Source organism: Mytilus galloprovincialis, chromosome 2, assembly GCF_965363235.1.
Source record: "Mytilus galloprovincialis chromosome 2, xbMytGall1.hap1.1, whole genome shotgun sequence".
Classification (NCBI taxonomy): domain Eukaryota; kingdom Metazoa; phylum Mollusca; class Bivalvia; order Mytilida; family Mytilidae; genus Mytilus; species Mytilus galloprovincialis.
In genome coordinates this window covers 20,197,342-20,209,872 of record NC_134839.1, presented here as the reverse complement: position 1 = coordinate 20,209,872, position 12,531 = coordinate 20,197,342, and the positions used below count along the sequence as shown (strand labels likewise).

At 30.1% G+C, this 12,531-nt stretch overlaps 1 protein-coding gene across 2 annotated transcripts in view; it reads right to left on the bottom strand.

Annotated features, from left to right (window-relative positions):
* Positions 1 to 9,166: 9,166 nt before the first annotated feature.
* LOC143063083 (procollagen galactosyltransferase 1-like) overlaps positions 9,167 to 12,531 on the bottom strand; it is a 31,107-nt gene continuing 27,742 nt past the window's right edge. For both annotated transcript variants that reach the window (XM_076235032.1, XM_076235033.1), the window contains 3 exons: positions 11,578 to 11,705; positions 10,613 to 10,816; positions 9,167 to 10,206 (listed from right to left, as the gene is read on the bottom strand). In XM_076235032.1, the coding sequence (XP_076091147.1) occupies positions 9,981 to 10,206; positions 10,613 to 10,816; positions 11,578 to 11,705 (558 nt within the window). In that variant the 3' untranslated portion in view covers positions 9,167 to 9,980. The remainder of the gene's footprint in view (positions 10,207 to 10,612; positions 10,817 to 11,577; positions 11,706 to 12,531) is intronic.

Sequence of the window (12,531 nt, the reverse complement as noted above, 5' to 3'; positions counted from 1 at the left end):
TTTTTAAATGCATTGCATGATAAAACAGATCTCCATTATTTAAAACACAACTCTTTCATTAATTGATGAAGTGTACAAAAAAAGCAGTTGTATGTAGTGGACTTGGAGAGCTAGTCCTTTGAGTCGAAAAAGTTGGACAGTTATGCACAGATCTATATGAATTATATATAGAAGAGTTCCTATTATTGTATGAAAACTCCACTGAAGGCTGCAAATTTGACAACATTACTGTCAACGTTGTAGCGTGCTCAGATAAATACAGTACTAAATATAGGCAACAGTAGTATACCGCTGTTAAAAAGTCGAGAATCGACTGAGAACACAAATCCGGGTTACAAACTAAACCCGAGGGAAACACATGAACAATAAGAGGAAAACAACGGAAAACAAGACCACTGAAATGCAACAACAAATGCCAATTCAACATAAGCGATAATGCATATGATCTACAAATTCTGATTAATCATGTATTACATATAGTCAATTACAACATTATATTCTATAAATAAACTCATCATAGATACCTGCATTCAATTTTGTAATTAAGTCAAACGCGCGTTTCGTCTACAAAAGACTCATCACTGACGCTGATAAGATCCAAAAAAGTTAAAAAAAAAATAAATTAAAAATTAAAAAAAGCCAAATAAAGCACAAAATTAAAGAGAATTGAGGACCGAAATTCCAAATGTTTTGCCAAATGCAGTTAAGGTAATCTATTCCTGCGGTAGAAAAGCCTTGCCTTTGAAAAGTGTCATCACCTATCTTAACAGGAAAACAAAGAAACCAGAAACAATTATAACTGGATGGATGTATAAAGTGTAACCAAGAAATACAAAATGGCAATCTTGTGAGATTGGATCGCCTTCCTCACTGGATACATCACTCCGTGTACTACAATTCTTTGCTGACAGGACTGAAATTCAGATCGGGCAAATTAAATGTTATAGTGATATGCAGTTAGAAACATAGCCTAGACAGCACATGTGTAAAGTATAGACTAAAATGGGTTTCAGTACCTTCAAACTATCGGGTACCATTTTTTGGGGTACCAGGATTTCCCGAGGATTACAAGAACAAACAAGCTATCTTGGTATGCAAATTTTCAAAGTTGCTTACCTTTTGAATAATAACGTCCGCCATATTGCATTCAACAAGTAATTTGCATACAACTTACAAGACATGCTTATCGATTTCCTGAAGTTAAATTGCACTTTTATTGAGTAAATACGTCTAATATCTCAAAATTTTATACTTTAATATTATTTGAAATAGTATATCACATGTTTTTGGGACAATACTAATCAATTTGTCCTTTGGATATAAATTAGATCTTGTTATCCTTGGGAAATGGTGGTAGCGCATTTTTATTTAGTTGATTTAGATAGAATGCTAAACTTAAATATTTTCAACTGATAGCATGGTATCATGAAAATTGTGTACTGCTACTGGATTGAAAGACAAGTGGGAGCCCCATGTTGTTTGCTTAGATTAAAAAAAGAAAGTGTACACATGTGTTCACTAAAAAAAATGGTTTACTGAATAAAATTCACGAATGATACAATCATATTTTTGTGTGTTTTAAAGCCACTTTTTAATTCCGTTTATCGGCAATTTCGTGGCGGCCAGTTTTTAATGGTGGAGGAAGCCGGGGTGCCAAGAGAAAACCACTGACCATCGATAGAAAAACTGACAATCCTAGTCAATTAAGATTGGAGTCGAGTGCAACTGCACAAGCGTGGTTCGATCTCACAACCAGTGTTGACTGGCTAGTGATAACAATAAAGATTGGATTCATTATAACGCACATTCATTGAATAAAACTTTTTTTTTACTTTTTAATGTCATAAAATATAAACATAAGGACAATCACATATTCAATAATACTGGTATACAAGATTTTACAGGTTACTCATTTAATAAAACAGAAACAAGTATTAGTGCACTTGAGCTACCATCCATCAAAATGTATGATACCTAGTATATTATCCTATATGTTGGATATTCAGATTCAAATGCATGCATTAACAACAAAAATACTCACAATTTTATAACATCCAATTATCTTGCAACTTGTTAATTGAAAATAAACTCATCATTGATACCAGGATTAAATTTTGCATTTACTCCAGACGCAGGTTTCTTCTGCAAATGACACATCAGTGATGCTCGAATCCAAAAAAGTTAAAAAGGCAGACATATTTAAGTTTCTTTTGATGTGTATTTGAATTGCCATACTTTTTTTTATTAAAAATTTATAAGTAATGATTCTGTTACAAAAATATATTCATCAAACAAATATACAATCATCAGCAAAGAAAGAGAACTCCAACTAAATTTTATAATTTGACCGGCTAAATATAATTCAATGATTTAAATTAGAAAATGAGAACAATTTTTACCCTTCAGTGCTCAGAAGCACCTTGATTATAACTGTTATGTCAATATAAATATTACAATCTCACCGGTGTAAAATGTAAAAACATGAAATTCAAGAATCACTAAAATCTACTGTTTAACATTTGATTCTGTACAAAATTGTTTTAATTTAAAATTATCACACATGCTTTAATATTAACCGTACACCATCATCAAACTTATAATGATGAATAAATATTTCAGAAGACAAATATTACTATTATGAGCTAGTGGGCAAGTGGGTGGAATATTGGTTCAGTTTTTCTTCTTATATGAATGTTAAGGGATGAAGTGTTTATATGATACAGGATTCAATCTATTATTTGCTAACTTTTATTTATTCATACACAATGTTCATCAATAGATAACATTAAAAAACAATTAAATCTTAAAAATAAAAAATATTGGAGAAGTATCCTTTAGAGGGTAAGACATAAGAAACAAAACAATATCTAATGGCCTTAAAAACATAAAGGAAAAATTTATGATAACATCAAACACCTCTTCTTGTCATGGACGGTTTATCTTATTCTGGATTTCTTAACAACTCTCATGTATGCATTCATTTAAAATAAATCAGATAACAAACTAAAGCTTTTACCAAAGGGTTTCCATGTATACAATTTATTTACAAACAACTAATATGGATTTTTCTTTGTAACCTGCATAAAATTTAATAAAATAAACAGTGACATATAAAACTTCTCCAATACAGTAGATCTGAGATGGCATTCCTGTATATAGAGACAAATTAAACAAACAAAAAAGAAGGGATGTATATATGAAAAAAACAAGTACATCATCTCCCTAACATTTTTACAACTGAATTTGAAAACAGACACAACTTCTTATATACACATTTTATTCAAGGGTGACACATCCCATCAGAAAACATTCTCAATTTATAGCTACACACAAAATTGAAAACATGAGTTCAAATATGAGTGATATCAATAAAATATAGCGAAAACACAAAACAAAGATAGTGGTATTAAATACCCAAAGAGTAGTTAAAATTTCAAATATCTTTACAAATGTCTAAAGCACTCTTTTTGCCTGATATTCAACATCAAATCATGTAGATAACATTTGAATGATATGTGGTGAGACAGCCTTGCAGTAGACAGTAAAATAAGTTTGATTTGTAATATGCTTAGCTCACAAAGTATGCATGAAGACATGCTAACCTACCATGATATGCAGGTAATTTCTCCAGGTCACAGTGGCTTTAGTTTTTAAATAATAAGTTTTACTGGACACAAGCTTGTTGTAAATCCTTGTTTATCTTATATAAAATAGATTGATTGTTATTTGCCTAAGTGTTAAGGGGTAAATATTTCATAGGCCATAACGCGTTATACTTGCACAGATTGGTTCTACATTTGTGCAAAAAAAATCCACATTTGCGCGACAAAACACATTACGTTTGTGCGAAATTTACCTGTTAAAAAGTTACTACATTTGCAAGGATTAATACAAAAATAGATGAAAATAAATCCCTACCTTTTTATAAAAAAAACCAACTTAATATTGTTAAAATAAACTGAACAGTTTTCCAGACGATATAATGTCAAATGCTCCTGTAAATAAAAATTGCTACAAACAACGAGTCAAAATTTCCTCCAGCAACGTGGACAGCTGTGCCAAATCTGTGCCCAATGAAGAAACAAGAAGAATATGTCCAAAGTACACGGATGCCCCACTCGCACTATCATTTTCCATGTTCAATGGACCGTGAAATTGGGAAAATAATCTAATTTGGCATTAAAATTAGAAAGATCATGTCATAAGCAACATGTGTACTAAGTTGCAATTTGATTGGACTTCAGCTTCATCAAAAACTACCTTGACCAAAAACTTTAACCTGAAACTTCCACTTTCATTTTCTATGTTCAGTGGACCTTGAAATTGGGCTCAAAAGTCAAATTTGGTCTTAAAATCAAAAAGATCATATCATAAGCAACAAGTGTAGTAAGTTTCAAGTTGATTGGACTTCAGCTTCATCAAAAACTACCTTGACCAAAAACTTTAACCTGAAACTTCCACTTTCATTTTCTATGTTCAGTGGACCTTAAAATTGTGGTCAAAAGTCAAATTTGGTCTCAAAATCAGAAAGATCATATCATAAGCAACAAGTGTAGTAAGTTTCAAGTTGATTGGACTTCAGCTTCATCAAAAACTACCTTGACCAAAAACTTTAACCTGAAGCGGGACAGACGGACGGACTGACGAACGAACAGACGGACGAACGGACGCACAGACCAGAAAACATAATGCCCCTCTACTATCGTAGGTGGGGCATAAAAAGCACCAATAATGGCCCAGAGTCTTTCCATAGCCATTACATTGAACAGTTTTATTCAACTCATTCAGCCATCTACACTTTTGTTGAGATTATTCTACAAGTTCAGGCGACTACTTACATTAAAATATGCGGCAGTGAAATCGCAAGGATACAAGTACCAGACAAGGACTGATCTTTTGATGATTCCCATATAGATATAATCTGCTTTCTGACTGTTTTATTCATGAAATATATACTTTGAATTTTCTTTTTTCATGATAGCTGCTGTTATTTTTTTCAAAATTGGCTTTTCATTTTACATAATTGTAGGGCTTTATAATGTTTATATAACGTATAAAGAAATAAAGATTGTCTTGTATATGATTATCAATATATGAAATAACAAGTTGTGGCATGATCGCAAATTTTTGTTGGAAAACAATAATCGAAAAACTTATCACAGGTAAATAAAATTTCAGGTAAACTACAGGTAAATTCACACAAAGGTAATACCATTTCTCCGTGCAAATGTGATGTGTGTCATTATAAAATTCTCACAAATGTAGGTTTCCCTCCTGATCAAATGATATATGCCATTTCTGATCACATGTTTTATGCCATTCCTGATCACCTGAATAATTACTTAATAACTTGTAAGATTTACAAACATTAAATGTAAAATACAGCAGTGTTTATCTGCTAACTAAAAAAAAATACACATTTTAATGTATGCATATGTGATAAAAACTGGAAAACAGATCATATTAAAAAAAAATCACTTAAGGTGGTACCCAACACTTTGCCTAAAATTAATTTGGCTCGTTTAATTTTCTTTAAAATTATACAAAGTATATACTTTGACCCATTGACAAAAATATAAAATTTTTAGAAAATTTGAACCAACTGTTTTATCAGAAATATTACACTGGTTATATAGCAGTTTGACAAACACTAATTTTGATCATTGAGAAGCTTAATATTCCCTTAACAACACAACGTAATTAAAACGTTTAGCTGATTTTACAGAGTTATCTCCCTGTAGTGTTAGGTACCACCTTAAATATGTGAAATTGTAAAATAAAACTACAAACCACACATATATACATTGTGTTCTATCATAAACATAGTAAAACTTGATTTAAAATTAACATTCTTTCAAATGTTAGAGAGTAAAGTTAAGGGGCAGATCTAGGATTTTTGAAAGGGTGTTTTCCAGAAAAATTGAATATAAATTGCAAAGCAGAGCTAGTGAAATTTTTTGGACAATTGCATTCTAAAAAAATATGTTTTTTCCAATCAAGGAGGGAGGGGCTATGACCTTTATGCCCACTCCCTGCATCTGCCCCTAAAGGTCACACAACTGAATTATACATGTTAATGGTTTTAATTTTAAGACAATTAAGAGTTCAAGGTGGACCTTACTTAAAAAGTACTAATGATGATGTGATATGCAAGTATTAGAATAAAAAAGAAACAGATATAATTGTTCAGATAACAATTTGAATCCATGAACTATAAATATCAAATCTTTTAAAATACCAAACTTCTTTAAAAATAAAATAGTCCTTCAAACAGTTTACAGCTCTCAACCTTTCAGACAATAATGGGGCACTTGGAACAGTGAACTATATGTTTTGGTAAAAATGTGTAAACATTTGTAAACATTAAAAGTAAATTGGTACATTATCATCCATTTTTTCATGATAATAAAAGGTCAGATCTATATATATTTAAGGAGGCTCGAGGGTATAAAATTTTCAGAAAAAAATCAAACATTTGTTTTTCATTACAAATTTTATTTATTTCCTTTTGTAGTTGTTACTTTATCATATGGTACAAAAATCATTCAAAACAATCAATTCGTGTTGGCCCCAGATGACTTTCAAAATGTATACATCATTGAAAAAGTTCCAAATTATCTCCCTTTGATGGAAAAATGCCATTTTTTGGCTCTAAAATTGAAATATCTTTTTCAACTCATCGGTGACCTATCTTTTTTAATATAATTTCCATATAAGCTGTACTTAAACTAAATTATTGTAAAATTTAAGCGATTTCTGTAATAAATTTCTTTTTTTTATTTCGATATTACCTTTATTTCTCCTATTACTTCAACAGAAAAAAACCAGGTGCTCCGCAGGGCGCAGCTTTATACGACCGCAGAGGTCGAACCCTGAACAGTTTGGGCAAGTATGGACAAAACATTCTAGCGTGATACAGCTCTGAATTTGGATTGTGATCAAATTTTTGACATTACATGGTTTTTTTTTACACAAAACAAATGTCAAGATTTTACAAATTTTACAATTAAAGATTTCTTCTTCAAACTTTTTAAATCTAAAATTAAATAGTTGACACAGCATAGGTTTCTGACACAGAATGAATGTGGTCTAATGAACTTAAAAGTTTTTTTTTGCCTTTTAGCAATTCACTATGCTGTTGAATATTAATCCTCTCAAAAAAATGTTTGAATAAATTTTCTTTTTATTTATGAAATCTGAAATGAGAAAAATTTAACCCCCCCCCCTTTTTTTCACATCCCCGTTTCCCTTTTTCCAAGACTGATATCAATTCAAATTTCTAATGGAGTTTGCAACAATAACTACTCTTTTAAATACATGATAAAATATTAAAATGTAAAATAAAGTGCTTGTTATCACTGAATGGTAAAGATTGGTTGGTAGTAAAAGTGAATATACATTGTTTATTGTATAAAACAATAAAAAAAACTTCATCAGCAACATTTTATATTGGCAAATTTCCAATGAAGTTATTTACATAAAGTTATTGGCAAATAAAAATAGAAAATGACATCACAGTCATGTCTGGCAAATGTCCAACATACATTCATACATTTTCTAAAAACATTTTAGATAAGATAAGGAAATAAGATGTAAAAAAACTGCTTGTTATCACTGAATGGTAAAGATTATTTTAATTTATCAGTTGGTAGTAAAAAGTGAATATACATTGTATATTGTATATAACAAAGATTTAAGTTGATTCTGGACAAAGAAAGATAACTCCAATTAAAAAAAATCTTGCTATTGCACAATATTTTGCAATTAGATATTTCTTGCTTACTATTCTGGACAAAGAAAGATAACTCTAATTAAAAAAAAATTTGCTATTTCACAATATTGTGCAATTAGATATTTCTTGCCATTGCGCAATACTGTGCAATTGAAAAGACTTGCTATTGCACAATACTTAATATAATAATTTTAGATCCTGATTTGGACCAACTTGAAAACTGGGCCCATAATAAAAAATCTAAGTACATTTTTGGATTCAGCATATCAAAGAACCCCAAGATTTCAATTTTTGTTAAAATCAGACTAAGTTTAATTTTGGACCCTTTGGACTTTAGTGTAGACCAATTTGAAAACAGGACCAAAAATGAAGAATCTACATACACAGTTAGATTTGGTATATCAAAGAACCCCATTTATTCAATTTTTGATGAAATCAAACAAAGTTTAATTTTGGACCCCGATTTGGACCAACTTGAAAACTGGGCCAATAATCAAGAATCTAAGTACATTTTTAGATTCAGCATATCAAAGAACCTAACTAATTCATTTTTTGTCAAAATCAAACTAAGTTTAATTTTGGACCCTTTGGACCTTAATGTAGACCAATTTGAAAACGGGACCAAAAATTAAGAATCTACATACACAGTCACGACAGTTAGATTCGGCATATCAAAGAACCCCAATTATTCAATTTTGATGAAATCAAACAAAGTTTAATTTTGGACCCTTTGGGCCCCTTATTCTGTTGGGACCAAAACTCCCAAAATCAATCCCAACCTTCCTTTTATGGTCATAAACCTTGTGTTTAAAGTTCATAGATTTCTATTTACTTATACTAACGTTATGGTGCGAAAACCAAGAAAAATGCTTATTTGGGTCCCTTTTTGGCCCCTAATTCCTAAACTGTTGGGACCTAAACTCCCAAAATCAATACCAACCTTCCTTTTGTAGTCATTAACATTGTGTTTAAATTTCATTGATTTCTATTTACTTAAACTAAAGTTATTGTGGGAAAACCAAGAATAATGCTTATTTGGGCCCTTTTTTAGCCCCTAATTCCTAAACTGTTGAAACCAAAACTCCCAAAATCAATCCCAACCGTTCTTTTGTGGTCATAAACCTTGTGTCAAAATTTCATAGATTTCTATTAACTTAAACTAAAGTTATAGTGCGAAAACCAAGAAAATGCTTATTTGGGCCCTTTTTGGCCCCTAATTCCTAAAATGTTGGGACCAAAACTCCCAAAATCAATACCAACCTTCCTTTTGTGGTCATAAACCTTGTGTTAAAATTTCATAGATTTCCATTCACTTTTACTAAAGTTAGAGTGCGAAAACTAAAAGTATTCGGACGACGACGACGACGACGACGACGCCAACGTGATAGCAATATACGACGAAAAATTTTTCAAATTTTGCGGTCGTATAAAAACCACCTTTACAAAAATGTATGCTTCTTTCGAAGGCAGATTGTGAGCGCAAATGAACGGTGACCCCACTTTTTTATTTTATTTTTCTATTAACTATAAGATAAAGTTCATTTATAGAAAAATATAGAGAAATCCTATATAAATGATTTAGACCCGCGAACCCCCTTAAATGGTTAAAATTAAATTTTCAAAAGTCATATTTAATCTAATTCCTTGGTCTACTTTAGAAAAAAAAACTTGTTCCAATGGAGGCCAAGCAAAAGCTATAGCCTATATACATATTTGTATATGTTTAAAATTAGTAATTCCATTTTTTCATGATATCTAAAGGTCAGATCTATGTTCAAATGGTTAAAGCTAATTCTTCAAAAGTCAAACCTAACCTTTCTCCTTGGTCTATTGTGTAAAATATCACAACTTGTTCCAATGGAGACATAAAAGTTATACCCTATATACATATTTGTAAATGTTTAAAATTAGTAAATATTGGATAGCAAAAATTGTTTTGGACTTCAAAATAAAATTTTATAAAGGTGTTTGTAATATTCAATTGTATATATAAAATATATATATAGTATATCTACACTGTATTGCACTTAACCAAAGAGTTTTATTATGTTTGTAATATTTCATTGTCATGTCATGCAAATGGCACTTGCTAATGCTGCTAGAAAAATATGGGACTTTTACTACTTATGGCACTATGACAATTGAAGTACAACTTTGCGTAAGTCTAAATAGAAAATGGTCAACATGTGGCACAATGTATCTAAATATTGCAGAGGTAAAGTAAACATGAACTACAAAAGTAAATAAATCACAATTCATCTTTCGAACTTTGCTCAGTAGCCTCATTTGCTGGTACTTTAAACTGAACATCACCCATTTTGTTATTTTCTGCATTATCAGCTTGTATAACAACAGACTCTTCAGTGTCGGAAAAATAGTTTGGTTCTCCTGTATAATGTGTAGGGTAACCTAAAAGTGGGTCAGCTGACAAACCAACCAAATCTCTTGGTGAAAAATTGTCTTTCCATTCAGTTCTGTAAAAAAAAAAATCTACTTCAATGATTATATGGTGTTTACATTTGTAGAATACTATTAAAAATACAAATATATGCTTAAAACACCATACTGATATTTATTACTTTTATTTCTTTAAAAAATTAATTTCAATTTTTTTATATTTGTTTAAATGTATACACTCTTAACCTACAAATACTTTTTTTTCATTTTTTTTTTTAATCTAAAATGTCACATTGGGTGTCTTATAAAATTAATCCCCTTAAATAACTGTTTTGAAATTCACGTACTATATTTTATTAAAACAAACACTTACTAAAACAATAATAAATGGCCCATTCATTACCATTTGTTTTTGTGGTGAACTTTCGTAATATTGATATATCACCGATTTAACATCTATATAAATCTTCTACTAATACATACGTTGGGTGCTTATCGAACATGATCGGTAAAAACTCATCAACTGGTACCATCTTCGTCAAAGGATTTTGTTTAAGTAGTTTTTTAACTCCTCTATCAGAAATGATATAGCTTAGCGTCCAGTATGAGTAACTAGGCCATACCAGTGAAGTTGTCCCTTCTACATACTGCTCCTGTTTATGGTAAAGTCTCTTACGTCCTACATATCTATTAAAATATCAAACATCATTTTAAACTAGACATATCAATTTATACTAGACATATCATTTCACACTACACATATCATTTTACACTAGACATATATCAATTTACACCACATATATCTATTATAATTGTAAACCTATCATTTTACACTAGACATATCATTTTACACCACACATATCTATTAAAATTTTAAACATATCATTTTTCACTAAACATTTCAATTCATACTAGAATATAATTTTACACTGCACATATAATTTTACACTAGACATATCATTTTACACCACACATATCTATTAAAATTTTAAACATATCATTTTTCACTAAACATTTCAATTCATACTAGAATATAATTTTACACTGCACATATAATTTTACAATAGACATATCAATTTACACTAGACATACCATTCTACTTTAACAAATCATTTTACAGTAGATTACTAGAAGCCAATGCAAGTTATTAACTTTAATTTGTTATTGATGCAGTTTTAAGAATATAGCACTCCAGTGCAGAAAAGCTACTGTATTTGTACATTTTCAATTTGTTTTAATTCAGGTGTGTTTAAATGGAATGTGTATGAAACAGAAGTAATCTTTATTAACAATAAAAAAAAATGGTCATACACAATGAAATCAAAAGCAAATACTTTTAAAATGAGAGTTACAGTAAGTTATTGAGATGTCCTCTTTCTCATATATTCAGTATCAATAAAGCTATAGCAGACAATCCTAAATCAATAATATTCAGTTTAAAAACTTACATTAAATCCCAATTAGGAACAGTTCTCTCTGCATCAGCCATCATTCTTTTCAACTTTGTTTTAAAGTATGGTTCAAATCTAACATCATCTTCAAATATAATCACATTCTCATAACCTTGAGCCTCTATCTGTAAAAATATTACAAATATATTGTAGAAATTGGTATTGATTACAGGTCTTTGATTGGCAAACAGGAATCAATATTTTACAGATCTAAAAATGAAACAACACACATTACAACTCTGTCAATCTGTTGATCAATATGAAATTATTCTGTAAGAAAGTTTTGGAGAAAAAAGTGACAAAAATAACTGATAGATAAACTTAGAGACAATGTGATTGCAATACAACCCAAACTTGAAGAGTCAGGATATAAAAAAGTGAAAACATGAATATGTATCTAAAGGACTCAATTCTGCCATTTCCCATACTGTGGATCCGTTATTATTCCTTGAATACTAATTATCATGGCATGTACCTAGGAATCATGAATTTCAATTTTCAAAGAATTACAAAATTTTCTTTAGGAATTTATGCCAACTTTAGCCAAACTATGCTATCAAATATCTATTAGATGCAAGTTTTCATTAATCTACAATTTTTTGTACCCACAAATCAAAATGAATCAACAGTAATCTATATATCATGAAGTATGTGTTAAAACCTTAATTTGTAGTATATCTCAAAAAGTTCATAACATACCGACCATGTGTCCTAAGTCTCAAGTTGATTAAACTACTTTAAGGCAAAGTGTACGTAATTAAACTACACAATGGATTTTTTTTAATTTCACATATGAATTCTGCTTGTAAAATTACACCAGAAAATAAAATAAAAAAAGGGGGTAACCGTTTTCGTTTTTGAGATACGAGATTTTGAAATTAACAGCATGACACTCCAAAAATACAAAGGATATACATGTATAGGGAAAATCATCAAAATTAGCAGATATTT